At 46.0% G+C, this 18,593-nt stretch overlaps 1 protein-coding gene across 1 annotated transcript in view; it reads left to right on the forward strand.

Annotated features, from left to right (window-relative positions):
• LOXL2 (lysyl oxidase like 2) overlaps positions 1-18,593 on the forward strand; it is a 74,992-nt gene that overhangs the window by 11,186 nt on the left and 45,213 nt on the right. Inside the window, exons 2-3 of the mRNA XM_053366997.1 lie at positions 2,026-2,465; positions 5,638-5,813. Coding sequence (XP_053222972.1) covers positions 2,114-2,465; positions 5,638-5,813 — 528 coding nt within the window. The 5' untranslated portion in view covers positions 2,026-2,113. The remainder of the gene's footprint in view (positions 1-2,025; positions 2,466-5,637; positions 5,814-18,593) is intronic.

Genomic DNA, 18,593 nt, shown 5'->3' on the forward strand with positions numbered 1-18,593 from the left:
GAGTCCACCACCTCCTGAGGCAGTCCATTCCGCTGGAACAACTCTTACTGTCAGAAAGTTCTTCCTGATGTTTAGTCAGAATCTCTTTTATTTTCACCTGAAGCCATTAGTTCGAGTCCTGGCCTCCAGAGCAGGAGAAAACAAGTTGCTCCATCTTCCATGTGACAATCTTTTAGATATTTGAAGATGGCTACATATCTCCTCTCAGTCTCTTCTTTTCCAGGCTAAACATCCACAGCTCCCTGAACTGTTCCACATAAGCTTAGGTTTCCAGAGCCTTGGTTACCTTGGTTACCAGAGCATGTTCCAGCATGCTGCTAATATGCTGCTAAAATTGTGGTGCTCAGAACTGGACACAGTACTCCCAAGTGCAGAATAGAGTGGGAGTATTCCCTTGAACACTAGACTTCTGTTGATGCAGCCTAGAATAGGTTTTTTTGCTGTTGCATCACACTGTTGACTCATGTTAAACTTATGGTCTATTAAGACCCCTTGATCCTTTTCACATGTACTACTGGTAATTTAGGTGTCCTCCATCTTATACTTGTGCAGCTGGTTCTTCCTGCCTAAGTATAGAACCTTACATTTCTCCCAATTGAAATTCATTTTGTTAGATTTGGCTCAATTCTCCAATCTGTTAAGGTCATCTTGAATCCTGATTCTGTCTTTTGCAACATTAGCTACTCCTCCTACTTTGGTGTAATCTGCTAATTTGATAAGCCCCTCCTCAATACCTTCATCCAAGTCATTTATAAAGATGTTGAACAACAATGGGCCCAGGACAGAACCCTGTGGCACCCCACTTGCCACATTTTTCCAGGATGATGAGGAGTCATTAGTGAGCACTCATTGGGTTCAATCAGTCAATCAGCTACAAATCCACCTAACAGTTACCTTGTCCAGCCCACATTTTACGAGCTTATCCGCAAGGAGATCATGGGGGACTTTCTCAAAAGCCTTACTGAAATCAAGATACACTATGGTTGGATAGTGTTCTCGAAGCTACCAGCTTGAGTTTGACCAAACTGTGGGAGGCAGTGGAAGACAGGAGTGCCTGGAGTGCTCTGGTCCATGGGGTCATGAAGAGTCGGACATGACTAAACAACAACAACATGACCACAGCATTCCCCTGATCCACCAATCTCTCCCCACTAGGAGAAACTGAGCACATAAAAATGCAAAATGTATGATGAATTATTAGATTTGTATAAATTGCAGATCAGATTTTTCAAAAAATAAATAATTCCAGAGATATCATTTATTTCAGTGTTGTTGATCTACCAGTACAAGACATAAGCAAATATCCCATCATCTATACAAGGGTTTGGTCCCCAAAGAGGTGAAATGTTATACAGTATGGGTGACAGAGAGTGTCTTCCTTTCCATCTTAGCATATCTGGAACCAAGGGAGCCAAGGAATCTGGGCTAACGAGTGTTTCAGATTATAAATTCTTTTAAAAAAGAAAAAGTGTTGTGGGTTGGATCTACCAAAGTCATACCTTTTCCCAAAGAGTTATTTCTATTCAGTGGAACTTCTCTCTCTCCTCTTCCTTTGTCCTCTTCATGACCCCCCCCCAAATAGTTTCTGGAGGGGTGGGGGGAAACCAGAGCAGATTTGCGGCATGTGGAGTGTGGGGTGAGGAGGAAAGGGAGTCCTTTTGCAGAGGCGGACGTCCTTGTGCTGAGGAGGCAACACTGTTGGATATAACTCTGTGTTTTTATTGCCCCTTTGCATGTGTGTGGTGTTATACCTGCAATGATGCATTCACAGAAGTCCCCATCCAATGCTGCAGTCAGGGAGGGAGAGAGGGAGGTGCATGTGTGAACTAGCCTTCAGGGAGAAGTCAGGAAGCCACTTACGCGGTACCCAAAAATAAGACAACATGGGCCATGGCTCTTGCAGAGTTTAAGGGAATCCAATGCAACAGCTGCACTAGCGGAGGCTTGTTTCGCAACAGCTGAATCCATTGCTTAACCATCTTTAGCAGCTGGCATCCTTCTCACAGCCCATTTTTTTCCTTCCAGCAAACCAGCCCAGCTGCCTCCTGATCCTCTCTCTACTAAACTCAGCTGATAAAGGACTTGGCTTCTGGGGGGACCACAGTTTCCCAAAATGGAAAGGTTCCTAGATTTCAGCCCAAACCACTCTTTGCTCACATTGCTGCTCCTTGCATGCCTGAGCCACCTGACCTTGGCCCAATATGAACATTGGCCGCACTACCCTGAGCAACAGCCTCCGCAGCAGCTGCCTCCCCTGCCAGCTGACGTCCCTCATATCCAGCTGCGGTTGTCAGGGCAGAAGAGGAAGCACAACGAAGGGCGGGTGGAAGTCTTCTACAACGGAGAGTGGGGCACCGTGTGCGATGACGACTTCACCATCCACGCTGCGCACGTGGTCTGTCGGCAGCTGGGCTACGTGGAGGCCGTGTCCTGGAGCCCTGCTTCTAAGTATGGCAAGGGAGAAGGTAAGGCTTTTCCTTGTCCCTGTGCACAAAGAGCATTTGCTTTCTCCTGCCTTCTGCTAGCAAACATTAGCCCAGAGGCAAGGAGCCTTTTTCATACACATTTTCTTAGGGGTCTACATAGCAGTGGTGGGCAGAGCAATGGATGTGACTCTTAGCCTTTGTAGAGCAGGTTACACTGCAGGCACACAAAAGCCAGAGGTTTCTGCCCACACATCCCCACCAGCACCACACCTCCATCTGCACAAGCAAGAGGCTTTATCTACAGTTCAAGGTTGCATTCCATCCAGACAAAAGTACTTGTGGGGGTGGAGCAGGGTGCATCCTGGACAGGGGGGTGTCCTATGGAGAACCCCAAGAACTGGATAGAGAGCAACTCCTGCAGCCAAGCAGGTGCCAAACGTCTTGCTCTGCTTTCCTTTGGGCCACATCAGTGAGACTCGGGGGGGGGGGTCGTGGTGTCTGACCAGCCCAGGACCTCCAGACACACTGGCCAAGCGTGCGTCCTGACTTGGGTGCTGCTAAAGCAGTGCTTTGACTTCACCCCTGGAGGCACACTCCATTGTCTCTCAAGACAGATGGGTGCCAACAACAACAATTTATGAAGAAGAAACAGAAACTTCAGCAAACCTATCCCTTTTTGAGAAACCTCTTATAGCCCTCCTCCTCTGTGTAAGGCAATCTGAGAGAGCTATGTCTCAGACATAATCCAGGTCTCCGTTAGTGGCTCTGATTTGGCTTTCCAATGATGAGCAACAACTGGTTGCACTGCTGTCAACAACAACAAACCAACCAACCAACCACTAGGCCATTGTGTTTAATCACTGGGTTTGCACCACTTTCCAGTGAAAATAGAGCTAAGGATGGGTCAGACTTCAATTCCTGGACCATGATGGAAAAGATGGTGTCAAAAACATTTCCCCAGAAATTTTGCACTGTACTGTGGGCTCAGCATTCATGAAAAAAGGAATAATTCCTAACCCTTTCCAACACAGTGTGGATAAAATCTTGTTTATTCGTTTGGATGGCACAAGATTAGATTGGGATGAGCATTCCCTTCCAGATCAGCAGATTATATCAGCAAACCATTCACCCTTTTTGTTATGGCTAGGGGTCTCAAAAGATGGGTGTCTGGGGCCTCTCTGGGCCTCTGAGAGAGCCTGAATTTGCATCATTATCATGCCCATCAACCCCCCCCCCCATCATCTCTGACCATTGGCCATGCTGGCTGGGACAGATGGGAGTTAGAGTTCCAGCAATGATCCTGTAATGCACACTACACCTCCTGAAAATCCCATTCTGCATTTGCCCATCCTAGTCCTTATGCATTCCTTCAGTAACTTTACTTCCTTTTGTAACATTAATGGAGAGAGGGGGTGGCAAAAATCTGCACCCATTTATTCAGAAGTTTAGAGGCTGTAGCTTTCTCATAACTACTAGCTGGGATTTAACCTCCCAATGGGCCTCTACCTATCTCAACCATAGTCCTGCTTTGCCTTTCTGGCAGCTCTCCCAGGTGGAGTAAAGCTTGCAGCATTTATTCCATTTTCCAAAAAGTGACATTCCCATTTCAGAATGCTGCCATTAAATAAGCTAGAGGTATTATGATGCCTGTTTATATTTTGATCCCACCCTCCCTCCAAGTAACTTGAGGTGGTCTACCTGCCGGGGACTAGGAGTCAGGTCCCTCTCCATCAGGTGATGGAGGCAAGACCTCTGAACCTGAAAGGGAAAGGCATGCAGGGCCACCCCAGAGGCACTGCTCCCAATTGACTTGTGCCCGACTACCACCCCATTGCTATCCTCTGACCCGACTGTAGAAGGCCTGTACTTCCTATGCTCTGTTGAAGTAGGAGATTACTAGAGAGGGATGGAACCTTTTAATTACAGCAGCATTTTGCAACACAGGTGATATCAACAATTAGGTTGCTAGCAGCCTGGTGGGCTTGCTATAAAAGGGCTGGGTTTCAGCTTGTTCATTGCTGGAGCAACTTTGGAGCTAAGTGAGAGAGAGAGACCAACTGGCTTAAAGTCATCTTGTACTGTAAGCCTTATGCTGAGTGGTGGTTTTAACCCAAGTCTCTCTGCTTTAAGTCCCAAACTATAGCCGCTATACCACACATCCTCATACCCCCCTCTCCATTTAGATGACTCAGTCAGTGGTTAAACTGAACCCCCCTCTACAGCTGTTTATTGAATAGTTGGTGCCTTTGGATAGATGTGAAAGCTGCTAAATATAGAAGGATGATTTTTCAGCCCGGATAATTGGAGGCTGTGGACTAATCAGCAAAACTAGTGGAATTTAGTGACATTGCTGCATTGTGAATTATAATAATAATAATAATAATAATAATAATAATAATAATAATAATAATAATTTTATTTATATCCCGGGCTCAGGGCGGCTAATAACAACTCAGCACGGAAACTCTTGCAGGTTTCAATGGGAGGAACCTGTGATAAAGGTCACTTTATCCTGACCCTTGTAAGCTGATACAGCACCATCAGATGATTGACACAGAAAGGAGGGGGAGTGAGGGTTTTGTGCAGTGTCCAGTCATGTGCCTCTGGAAAGCCCATGAGCAGGACATGAGAACTATCGCACTCTCCTGTTCATGTTCCCCAGCCACTGGTATTCAGAGACATGCTGATACTGGAGGTATTATATAGCAATCTTGTCTAGCAGCAATGTATGGCCTTATCCTCCTTTGAAAGCTGTCCAGGTTGGTGGCCTTCAATATATATTGCATGGGGTCCTCAGGCCTTTTTTTTGGCAGCCCTCGGCAACATTTGATGCCCCCTGCCCTGACAGCCCTTGCCCTGCCCTCCGAAAGCCAGGTAAGCAAGTTACTGGGCTTTGGGAAGAAGGTATGAGGGCTCCGACAGGGTCCTAGAGTCCTCCAGCCTCCTTCTCAAAGCCTAGTTAATGCTTTGACAGCTTTGGGAAGAAGGTGGTAGGACTCTAGGACCCTGCCAGAGCCTTGCACCTTCAAATTTTGGCCTTGCTCCTCCCCGCCCCCCGGGAGTTCCATCTCAAAGTACTCTTGCAGCCCACTTGTTATGAAAAGTTAGACCACCCTGATATCTTGGACGGAGAATATATGACCACTCAGCCACAGTAATCGAAATGTGTGGCACTGTTTCGGGATCTTTATTTCTTGTTTTTCCTCTGTAGGCAGAATCTGGTTGGACAATGTCCACTGTAATGGCAGAGAGGCTTCATTGGCTGTATGCACCTCGAACGGCTGGGGCGTATCAGACTGCAAACACACTGAGGATGTGGGTGTGGTCTGCAGTGAAAAGAGAATCCCTGGCTTCAGGTTTGATGACTCCCTGCTCAACCAAATAGAGGTAAGCACAGCTCGGTATTAAGCAGGGCTTAGCCCCTGAAGCGTCAGCTGCTTAGACCTGTGAGAACAAGTTGCCTCCAATTCATTTGGCAAACCATTGTTGTAGTCAGGGTACACAGTTCTCAAATTCCATTTAGAAGAATGTTGATAAATGAACAATAAAATACAGTGGTGCCTTGCAAGATGAAATTAATTCGTTCCGCGAGTCTTTTCGTCTTGCGCGGTTTTTCGTCTTGCGAAGCACGGTCCGTCGCAACTGCACCTCTTCAAGCGGTTTTAAGAAAAAAGGAAACAAACTCGGAAGACGTTTTCGTCTTGCGAAGCAAGCCCATAGGGAAAATCGTCTTGCGAAGCAACTCAAAAAACGAAAAACTCTTTCGTCTTGCGAGTTTTTCGTCTTCCGAGGCATTTGTCTTGCGAGGTACCACTGTATGGATTAAGGTAGGATGCACCTTTAGGCCGTGTTTGCAAACTTGGGTTCTGCAGATCTAGGCTGATGCTAAAAGCAAGTCAGAGGCAGGGGAGGGGTGTATCTGTAGGCAGATTTAGGGCAGGTGTTTTCCACAGCAGGATCCCAGAATCATTGTTCAGGGCTAAACCCTAGAGTAGGCAGGCGGGAGCAGATCAGATAAGGATAGAAGGCAAGGCTCCTTCTATTTATATTACACTATACAAAATGTACAAAATACATTGTACGTAGGGTAAATATAGATGCCTCTTCACCTGACAATGTATGGATGAAGACAGATGCCCTCATGCCACAACCAGGTTTGGGCTTTTCTGTTCTAGGGTGAACTCTCCTCCTCAACTGACTCTTTTCTAACACATGTACCTGACTCTGATTCCAGTGAGGGTTTTCCCCTTCACCAGTTGGCTTTTATTTAAAGATACCTACAATGCTTTTACATTTAAATCAGGTTGACCAGGTGCAAAATAAGAGAGGGTGCAGATCACTCTGCACAGCTGGCAGGTGGGAGGTGTTCCATGATTCTCACAAGGGCTGGCCAATCAACAGCTGGATTCTCATGGAAGGAGGAACAGCCTATTGCTCCCGAGTTCAACTTAGTTTGGTGGTTTGGCCATCTTTCCCAAGGGAGTAAGTATAGATCCACTTACTGCAAGTGAGATACATACTACTGTACTTCACCCTAGATTTCTCCATATGCCTCTTTGGGGATGTTGTATTAGAGAAGCACCAAGCATGACTAGAATGCCTTTTGCTCTCTTCCTTGAATGTGTGGGCTTTTTGCATTCCACCCTGATTCTCTTGGAGATGACTCAACTTGGGGAGGTCACAGAATGTCCAAGATGGCTTGGGTAGTCACTGGCTTCCCCAGGGCCACATTTGCATTCTCAGAGCGGAAACTGGAGGAAAAGATGGATGTCTAGACAGAGGTCAGCTCTCTCTGGAATGCTTCATATATTTAATCATGCAAGTCAGCTTCTCTGCCTACTGCTTTTCCATTTGCTAAGGATTGAAGTGTATGAGGTTAATTCAAGGCCATTCCGATCTACCCTGATGAATCAGTTTGCACTGACCTAACTCTTCCTAGGAACTTGAAAAATCATACTTTGGGGGTGGGAGGAAATTGGAAATAAATTATCTGCGTAGGAGGTAGAGGAGCAGAGGCCTTGGCTTGTGTATATATCAGAACATTCACAGGCTTCTGGTTGATCTGGTGCCTGTTGCATCCATGCCATTTTGTGTCTTGCATTCATGAATTGACCTGGAAACTGGTAGGAAAACTCCCTGCAGTTCACACTGTTCTATGCTTAGCTTCATCCTTGATCAGAGGCTCAAATCTTGGTATATCCTGTGCTTTTTCCTGGGGGTATTCAAGGGTATGCAGTACCAGCATCTTTCCCACTTAACTGTTAAAAGTGTGGCACTTGCTGTAACAACTTCATGGTGAGTACCAGTACACACACACACACACACACACACACACACACACAATATTGGGTATCTCCACTTTGGGGGAAAGAGTTCAGGTGGCAGGTCTGGGGGATGTTTTTGCCTGAGGCCCTGGAGACTCAGTTAGCCTAAGGGATGGAACTGCCTGACACCAACTTGGACTCTAAACAGATGGTGACCACTCTCACAAGCCAAGCAAAAATCACCTTGGAGTGATTTCTGCTTCAGCCCAGGTTGGGGAACATTTTTCAGCTGAAAGGCCACATTTCCCTCTGGCATATGTTTGTGGGGCCACATGTCAGTGGTGGGCAGAAGCAGGAAGCAAAAGTGAGCAGAGCAAACAAAGGAAAATTTGAGCACTGGACAGTAGTTTGGTCTTTACAACACTCAGTCGCTCATCTCTGTCGTCCATCCAGATAAGCAAGACACATTACAGTGGAACATTGGTTCCCAAATGGAGAGCCAGTGTGGTGTAGTGGTTAAGAGCGGTAGACTCGTAATCTGGGGAACCGGGTTCGCGTCTCCGCTCCTCCACGTGCAGCTGCTGGGTGACCTTGGGCTAGTCACACTTCTTTGAAGTCTCTCAGCCCCACTCAGCTCACAGAGTGTTTGTTGTGGGGGAGGAAGGGAAAGGAGAATGTTAGCCGCTTTGAGACTCCTTAAAGGGAGTGAAAGGCGGGATATCAAATCCAAACTCCTCCTCCTCCTCCTCCTCAAACACCAAAAACCCAGAAGCAAATGCTTCCATTTTCAAACATTTTTTGGAACGTGCAACTTGGCTTCCACTGAGTGCAAGAAGCTATTGCAACCAATGGGAAGCCGCACCTCGGTTTTCGAACGTTTCAGAAGTCTAATGGGCTTCCAGTACAGATTTCGTTTGAGAACCGAGGTACCACTGTATCAAAGTTCAAGGACACATTCCAACTAGGCAAAAACATTGGGGGGGGGGTGAAGCAGGGCCAGTGAGGGGTATGACTGGGGAAGAATCCAAATCGCCAGACAGAGAGGAATGCTGGACCAAATTTGGCCCCTGGTCTGAAGTTACCCATCCCTGCATCAGACCATAAGCACAGCAAGAGGACTGCAAGAGGCCTCCTGTCTCATAATGAGTATGGAAACCAATCACTGATGGCTCTTAAAACAGGGATGGGCAGTCTGTTTTATCCCGTGCCCTAGTGGTCTTTGGCCTAGTTTCATGTGGGTGACAAGAAGGCACAAAATGGGATATGAGAGAGAAAAAAGGGTGATGGGCAGAGAGGGAAGGAAAAGGTGCTGTTGCATCCACAACTGGTTGTGGCTTTGTGTACCACCAGCATGTGACCTATTACAGGTTACCCCCAAGGAAATATGGCTCACAACAGCAACAGCAAAAGGGTTCCCCGCTCCTGTCTTAGAGGTATGGTTAATACAGGAGTCGGGAGAGAAGCAAGTTGTGGAGTCATCATGATAGACATTGGGTGGTAAGGTTGGGTGAAGGTTAGTCTGACTTCTTTGGATTCGGGGGTTGCCCTGGTTGGTCCATTAGAGCAAGTGGGGCAGAGCCCCACTAATCTCCACCTTTGCTTAACCAGCCCTCACTTGCCTGCCTTCCTACTTACAACCAGCCTAAGGGGTGGAATTGCCTGACACCTTCCCCCTCCTCCTTAGTCTTAGGGCTTGTCCATGCCTCCATTTGCCCCACCGTTTTCCCCTGGGGAAACCCGCAACTTACCACTGAATCAGACCAAATGGCAATTGCATTTCCCATGGATTGCTGTTTGTTCTGATTCATCAGTAAAAAGCATCTTTTCCAGGGTAAAGCTGTGGAGTAAATGCAAAACTGCTCTGAGCCATGCTTTCTAGGCATGGGACAAGCATAGCAAGGAGGGGGATAGCAACCAAACCTAAAGCAGGTGGCTGTGCCTGCCATTGGCTCAGTTTCCCTGCCTTCCAGGTCCTGTGGACTTGCACTGCCAGCATCACTTGCTTCCTACTCTTGTTTTCTCAACCTGAGTATGTTTTGACCAAACAGTCCATAGGTCTCTCAGGCTCTCTTCTCCAGTGGATCCTTAACTTTTAAAAACCTGCCTTGGATTTTTCAATGCTTGGGGAAGGGGGAAGCAAAAGGAAACTTTTACAGCAGTGTTTCAGCTGCAGAAAGTTTAGCCTGCCTCTGTGAGCCAACAGACTACTCCCCTTGGGTCTTTTTTTAACTGGTCTGAGAGCGGCATCATATCTTCCGTGGCCACTTGCTCCCTTCAAGCAGCCGTGCTTTCAGCACGTGGCGCTGTGCTGTCCCAGATCCGGCAGTCAATGTCTGTGCACGTGGATGCAAAGCCTCAGACTTTTCTTCCCTTAACACCACAGGGATTCTTCTGTAATGGAAAAGCTGACCATTACTGACAAGACCTGGCCGCACAGCTGCTTAAGTTATTACCACTCATTGTACTGTAAAGATTAAAAAACCACCTTATCAGCTCATCAAAAAGCATAGTGCTGTGCAATTCTATTTGACTGTTGTAAGAAACCACCACCATTTATTACCCCTTAAGTTTCTGGAATATGTAACAACAGAAAAGCAGGATCAATTTTTTTAAACAAATGTATTATTTGTTGCAGTCCAGCCCTAAAGACCCCACTGCTCTCCCTCTGCAGTGAAAAAAAAAGTTTGCCTGAATTAGATATTGCGTCTCTTTCCAATGATGCTTATGACATTAGGGACATGGGAAGCTGCCTTACAGAAAGTCAGGCCCATTGGTCTATCTAGCTCAGTATTGTCAACACTGACTGGCAGCAGCTCTCCAGGATTTCAGGCAGGAGTCTTGCCTAACTGGAGATGCACTTCATACCTGAGAATTATAGTTGGTGGTAGGAAGGGCGGCAGCAGAGCAGTATAACATCTGCTTTGCATGCCACATGATCAGTTGCCTGGTAATCATGGCTTGCCACTTTGCCATGCTATCCAGCAATTTAATGAGCATAGTAAATAGGACCCTGCTATTTATAATTTTTTAAATTGTCACACACACACACACACATGTGCGCATGCATACACATACACAGATGTTTCTTAATAATCTCCCAGACATTCCTTTTAAAAAATTAGATGTTGACTTTGCCCTTTTCTGCTTAATATAGGTCTTGTTACTAAATATATCAAGCCACTGTGTAAACAGAATGGCTCTGAATTCCGGCAGCATTCCAGCTGTGGGCTGATTCAGGTACAGGTGTAATAGGACCTAGATCTCAGGTCCAACATTTATATCTAGAGCACTGTGGGGTTAATAAGCAATAGGGGTATGCGTACACATATATGGGAGAGTTAAGCTGCCCCCAGTCATTAGGAGTCATTAGCAATCAAGAATTCAAAGGTCCACAAATGATCTAAGTTTGAAAATAAGAATAAATCATGGCATTCAGTCTTAGATAATTAGCAGAGCATCAACATATTGATTCCATACCCCTGGACAGCTTAATCTTCTCATTTATAGAAGAATGTCAAAACAGCTACAAGAATGAGGGTGTTTTACGAATGTGCTTATTTTAAACTTCCGTTGCTTATTTTCAGTTCTTACTCTTCAGTTAGGTGTTACAGGTTTCTAGACTAGATGGCAAATGTTCAGCTTATTTCCAGTTTGGTTACTTCAGTTCCTCAACTTGGTTGTTTCATAGGTGCTACACTGGGCTTTTTCCCCCAGCACCTCCAAGGTGGGTTCCACTGCCATTCTAAAAGAACAAGGGGGAAGTTCATGGGGAGCTCCAGCACCTCTTTTTCTAGAAAAAATAGCACTAGTGCTACAGCTTAATATTTTGGTTTTTAAAGAAGGTGGAACCTCCAGTCTCTTCCCCAAACTCTTCTCACTCCCACTCCTGAGGTACCTCTAGAAGTATAACAGACCCAGGACCTCCCCCCCCCCTTGTGACTGGATTTGGATTCTTCTCTTCCTAGAAGATCTCTCCCCTCCTGACTGACATGAGACCCAAGGAGACGGTGTCCTCACAGCTTCTCCTTCCCCAGCTCAGCCCCCAGTTCACTCCTCTCTGAATACTCTCCCAAGACACCACACAATGTCTTCCTGTCTAAGTTATGAGGCTCCTTTCTCTAGCTGGAGATATTTTCCTCAGAGTGGCTGTTGCACACAGACCAGAACTGAACTATCCCTGACTCTCCTTCTCTCCCTCAATCCATCTCCCCATCTGAATCCTTTCTCAGAATCGGCTCCTTTTATTCTCCCTCCCAAAGCGCTGGCTCCACCCCCCCTTGGTAGCCAATCAGAGAGAGGCTCCAGCCCTCTGGTGGAATTCTGAGGCACTGCATCACCAGACTCTGGTCTGGCTCAGCTGTCCATCACAAAGGTATTCCTGTTAATTTGTTCACCCCACACTTTTCAGTGCATTTCTGTTATAGTTGTTTAGTGGACTTGTTACATTACGGCGGAGCACTTTAATCCACTTCAGTTGCACAAACCAAAATTTCTGATATGCACTTGAATCCTTTCCACAAAATATGACCACACACACACACACACACACACACGTGTTCGCTCTCCCCTTACTGCCTATTCACCCATTCCTCTCTCACAAACAGAGATACCCTTTTGCACTCTTGTCTTACAGTCTTACAGTTTTCTGCTGTTAGTGCTGTTCCCTCCCTCCTCTTCACTGCTTCCTACCAACACCCTGTGTATCCTGAGGCCTTGTATGCTTCGCATTCTTTTTCTTTTTAAACTTCTGAGCAGTTGGAATGCTCCTAATACATTCCATAGCACCTCACCAAGTGAACCGATGGCTAGAGAGGGAGGAGCCTTTGCAGTCAACAGCTAAAGGATTTCCCAAGGATGCAGCCTGTGTCATGTTCTTTCAACTTTATTTGAGTGAGGCAGTGTGCATGTGTACACACAAAACTGACAAAACACAATTTGGGGAGGGGAGAAACAGAATGCCTTGTGTGCTTTCATATGATATTTCAGCTTGCCTTGGTGTGATTGCAGCCTTACCCTTGCCAGTTATCCATACTTGCAGGTGGAGACTTGCAACACACCTTGCCGCATATCCCTCCCCTTTCCTGTCCAGGGCTCTAAGTGGTTTGCAGCAGGAGCCAAATGGGAATAGGCGGGGAGGGATGAAAAGTCAACTATTTTATTCCCTACTCCACCAAAGGTTTTATCTGCTGTGCTACATAGCACTAAAGCATGGGGGACTAACCTGCGCCCATATGTTGCTGGACTCAGCCCCAGCCAGCATGACCAATGGTCAGGGATGGTGGGAGCTGGTGTCCAACAACGTCTGGAGGGTCCCAGATAGGGAAAGAAGGACCTGTCAGTTTGGTTATCTAGGGGCTCACCCACCCTTAACCTTTTGCCCCATGCTTTCTAGGCACAGGTCCATGCTTTAAAGCACCATGTTTGAGGGGGCCTCCCTTGGAAGCGCTTTCCCCACGAAAACCCACTCTTTAATGCTGAATCAGAGCAATCAACAATGGCTGCTTACCTGTTTTGGTGGTGAGTGGCGGTTGTGGCCCACTGTGGCACCTCCAAAGCCCACAGAGCCTGGCCACGTGTCTGCAACTATTGCCACACCTCCCCAGCCACCACAGAGCCTTGTGGGCACCGCCAGGCCTGCAGTTCAAATTCAGCCAATCTGTGGCGACTCAGGAGGCGGGGCTTGGGGAGCGGACCTGAGAATCCTAGACTTCACTCAGGTCCTCTCCCCGGGCATAAAAGCAGGCCAACGCTGCTTGCAGCATCCCAGTCGGCCTTGGAGCTCACCCCACCCCCCTTTATCAGTGCTGCTGCTCATGTGTGTTTCCTTTCCTTTCAATCTTTTCCTTTCTACCTCTGCAGGTTTTTCTATGGTCTTTTGACGGTTGACGTATTTGGAGCCGGGAAGGAATTTCCCCTGCCCAGCAGGTTTTGCCTTCCCCGTAGCACTAGGTTTAGGCCTTGGGCCGAATCCTTTAGTCCATCCTTGACCGGGGCAGGGGTGGAGTGGGGACCCACCCCCCTCTCTGCGGCGGCAATTACAGGGTACCCCATTAAAGGGGTCTTGAGGGGAAGCCAGAGGTTGTTGGCTAGCGGGCCATACAGCTTCCCCCAGCTTTGGGTCGGCCCATCTGCATAAACCCAGCCAGACCCTGTCATTCCTCAGTCCCCTGCAAGGGGGGCTGACAGGTCTACACACCCAATGCCTATGCCAAGGTTCACCAACATCTGAAATCAGTAAAGCATAGCTGTCAACTTTTCCCTTTTCTTGCGAGGAATCCTATTCAGAAAAAGGGAATTTCCCTTAAAAAGCGGGGGGGGGGGGAGTTGACAGCTATGCAGCAAAGTTGTGGCCTTTTAAATCCCAGTTGTCATGTCCATTCTTTTATCCCTCTAGTCAGCATGCAATTTGGGTTTTCCCATAGATTGTTTGCTTTGATTCAGCAGTCAAGAGTGGGGTTTTGTTAGGAAAGCACCAGGACAAAAAAAGCACTTGAACGTGGCCCCCCAAGACATCCTCAGTATTTCCAAGGACAGAAGTTCTTGACCTGTCTTTGGGTGGTGCCACTTTGTCGCCCAGCTATCTGGACCATCAGCCAGAATGGTAGTTGTAATTTAGAGATACTTTCTTAGAGAGAACATAAGGATGGTGTTATAGTGATAATCCCTGGGAGATGGGTGGGGAGCCAAGAGCAGAGAGAGAGGAGCTCCAGCAGAAACTATATTTGTTTGACAATAATACATTATATTAATTTCCCCTTTGGTGTTACCTTCAAGTGGCTTAACCCCTAATTTATGACTCCAGCTTCAGTATTAGAAGTGTTGCCAGGTGCAGTGCTGCTCTTAAGAGTTCCTGCCCGCAGATTTGTCAAGATACTCCATTAAATCCCCCTCCCCCAGTCTTCCATTCCCCCCCTCCCCAGTCAGGCAGTGTTTCATGAGCATTCAGTATATTCAGTCCTCATTAGGCTATTTTTGGGTTTCTTTCCTAGGGTTTTCCTGTACTTCTGCAAACTTGCTAACGCTTCCGTCATGTCCATGTATGGGGCAGTTCTACCAACTCACAGTTGGAGAACTGAGTTTGCTATTAGTTTATAATATGATGAAGATGATAGGTGCTTGCTGTAGAAGAATAATGTATTTCAATTCATTTCCCTGCTTCTCATGTTACTTTCTATCATGTTATGGGAATATCTTACATTTTCTGAATTTTTTATCCATTCCGTGTTTTGTTGTAAGTTCCTATGACCACTAGCTGAGACAGCAAGCTGGCAAATCCAGTGCTTCTAATCACAAGTATAATTCCCAATGGTACATATGCCCTTAACACTCGTATAACTACTGCCAGAAAAAATGTTGTGAATGTGGTGTATGAGTACAGGGATGGAAGATAATTCTGTGATCAAAGGCTGAAATGTGTATGCAGCCTGATGATGACAGCAGCTGCAACTGACGTGGCCCCTTATGTCACGTCTGAGACGGTGTAGTTAGGCGAGACACTCTTGAGTACATACGTAAATGTACTTGGTGTGAAATTCCTTGGATTCTTCAGCCTCTTGAAGGAACACTAGATTGCTGTGTCTGTCCAGACCCATGGGAAAATTCAGACAGAGGAATGGGATACCCCAGTCAAAAGTTTGTGCCAGGCAAGATGATCACAATGTTCGGAGGAGGTTCCCTTTTTCCAATAAGATTTTATTAAGACCTTTCATAATACACTGCAATAAAAAGCAAACTAATAAAAACAGAGAAAGAGAAAGGCAGAATAATGCAAAGTCCTCTCCCACAGGTAGATCTTAACTCTTATCTTACACAGAGAGAGGTGAACCCTTCCAGCTCTCACCCGGGAGCTTCCCTTTCTTCTCCCAGCCTCCCTCCCCCCCCCGACTCTCTTGGTCCTTCACCCCCATCTACATGCAAACCCCTCATTAACCCTGAGTGCATGACAACAAGAAACACAAAAGAACAGAGCAAAGCAGAAGCAAGAACAAAGCAAAAAAAGGGAAAGAAAAGATAACCAAGGGATAAAAATATTAAAGGAATAAGAAAATAATATAAGAAAGGAAAAGAAACAATTAAAAGGACTTCCAACTATCCGTCTGTCAGTTGTATATACAAGAGTTCTTCAAAATATTCAGATCTTCACCCCAGTGTAGTATCCAGCTGTTCCTTCCATGGATAGTTGATCTCAGGTTCATTCATTGGGAATGTTCAGAGCTGGGTCAATGGTAGAGCACCTGCTTTGCATCCAGTGGGTTTCAGGTTTACTCCTGGGGCCACCTGCAATTAAAAGGATCAGGTATCAGGTGATGGGCAGAGCTGTACCTGGGAACCTAGAAAGGTGCTGCCAGTCAAAGAAGAAATTGTTTGCATTTGACATCATGCTAAATCATACCAGCTTGGCATGAATGAGGAGGAACAAGACCCAGTGGGTCCTGGGTTTATGTGCTTCCCCTTTCCTCCTTCCATGCAGATGGGAGGGGGGGAGGTCAGAAGCTTTTGCTTCATGGTACTTTATATCACCTGAACTCACAAACTTTATGGCTGGGGTAGCCAACATGGTACTCAATAGATGCTGTTAGATATTAACTCCCTTCAGCCCCAGCCATCATGGGTAATACTCGGGGATGATTTATTTTTATTTATTCGTGGCATTTATATAAGTGCTGTACATGGTTCTCCCCCTCCACACAACAGCCTGTTAGGGTGAGAGACAGTGACTGGCCCAAGGTCACCCAGTGAACTATGGTTTCAAACAAGCTCCTTGAAGCTGCCTTGTCTAAACTAACAATAGTTAACTACAGTTCTGGGTTTGGACAATAAGTTGTGATTAAATGAAAATGAAAGCTGCTTAACTCCTGTTGCTGACTGTGAAAGAAAAGGATAGATGGAGTGGGGAGTGTGCACACCAAAAAGGCATTCTGTGGCTCATTTCTGCCACACTAAGCTGTGGTTTAGCATGACATAACAGTGTGGTCAGTAGTTGGCTAGATGGACAAATAGACTGAACTAATATAATGCAGCTGCCTGTGGATGCTTCCACTCATGTCAAAACCACCAGAAATCTCTATTAAAATGGAAATTTCAGCAATTTAAAAATATTTGCTCCATCACTACTCTGGGAGCAGTGTGGTAATCAACTTTCTAAACTTAATATTAGTGGGAGTTATTCACAAAAATCCTTTGAGCTGTTGGTAATATATTGTGATTTTCTGCTGAGGATGTTCCACATATCAGGTAAAGGCTTGCCAGGAGCGTGGCCAACAAACAGCTGTAACCAGCCTTGCTCTAGAGGCTGGCTGCCAAGTTGTGTAAATGGCGGGAGACTATAACATGAGTCACTTCAAGGACAGATGTTGTTCCAGGGTTGGTGCAGGCAAATTCCACAATGGTAGTTCATGTCAGGGCAAAGCAAGGAAGACAGGATGGCAACAGAAGAATAATCAAGTATGAGGCAAAAAAGCATTGGGTTGCCGGAAAGCAGATAGAAGGGCTTGAAGTAAGTCAGGGACTGGGAGAGCCTGCAGGAACAGATAAAAATAGGAAAGTCCCAGAAGATACCAAGGCTTCTGTTGCTGAATTGTTGAGAGCTGTGCATTCAAAGATGCTGTGCTCTGATTCTCTGGGCTATCAGTCAGTGCAGGTGAAATACTGGTATCTAGACTTCAAGTTCAGGTCTACTGCCAAGGGTGAGGGAGCCCCCAGTAAAGTGTGGACTGTGGGATTCCTGAAACAATGGTTGGCCCGCTAGTTAGGACTTGTAGTGGCCTGGGGGCCTTGCCTTTGTGGCACCAGCATGTTTTTCCTTCGTCAACTTCCCTCAGGTTGAGTTGGCTACCAAGACATTGTAGTGAAAAAATTATAGCTGCCACTACAAAAACATGGTAGCCAACTTGAAAAGATAGCTGGCCTCTGCTTGGAACTGCTATGGATGTTCATTTTAAGGAGAGACCAGAGCAGGTGTTAAGTGGTGGACTCTGCTGAGGAGGGTGTACTGGGAGGCCAGCAGCTGATCAACGATGCTTGCTGCTAACACTGGACCTGATAACGTTAATCTAGCTGAAGAAACTGATGTCTGAATCAATTATATGACTGCCGTCTTTTGCTTTCTGGGAAGGCTAGCATCTTTAACAGTTATGGGACATGAGGAATTCAGTTGCATTTCCATGAAAAATACCTCTCTGCCTTTTGAGTTTCTGCCTGTTTTGCAGTTGGCAAAGGCACAAAAGCACGGCTGTAAATCAGGAAGCAAACCTAACCAGTTGCTCCATCTTTGGCACAAGCACATAAAATACAATGGATGAAGCTCGAACAGATATTGTTCCAGCTTTCAGGTTAAGTTTGTCTTTTATTTTCTTTGGCTTCATGGAGATAGAATAGCTGGGGTTTTTTTTTCCGTTGCCCAGATCTACTGCAATATAACACTTGCTTCAGCTTAGGCCTAAACGTTATCATAATGCGCTTTCAATTTAAATGCCATTAAAGAACTTTAAAAATGGAAGGAAATTATCCAAACTCACCCAGGGCAACTGGCAATTCTTTGACATATTTTTGTTAGTTTGTTAAAAAAATTTAATGGTTATTTTAACCCATTGCTGTTGACAATCTAAATGATGCACAACAGAATATAATGATAAATAGGACTTATACCCAATGTAAAGAAATGGAAATTGATTAATTACAAGAGTTTGAGGCTGCTATCCTGTGCCAACAGGGAGTAAGCTTCATTGAACCCAATAGGACTTATGTCTGAGTAGACATGCATGGGATTGCATTGTTAGTTAATTGGTTGATTATATCAGTTAGATCTACATAAAACTGAATATTAGAAAGCTATACTTGTAAAGCACACATATCACAGCAGGGAATTGGAAAAGGCATTAGGCTTTCACACACAGAAAGGAAT

Source organism: Podarcis raffonei, chromosome 15 (assembly GCF_027172205.1).
Source record: "Podarcis raffonei isolate rPodRaf1 chromosome 15, rPodRaf1.pri, whole genome shotgun sequence".
Taxonomy (NCBI): Eukaryota; Metazoa; Chordata; class Lepidosauria; order Squamata; family Lacertidae; genus Podarcis; species Podarcis raffonei.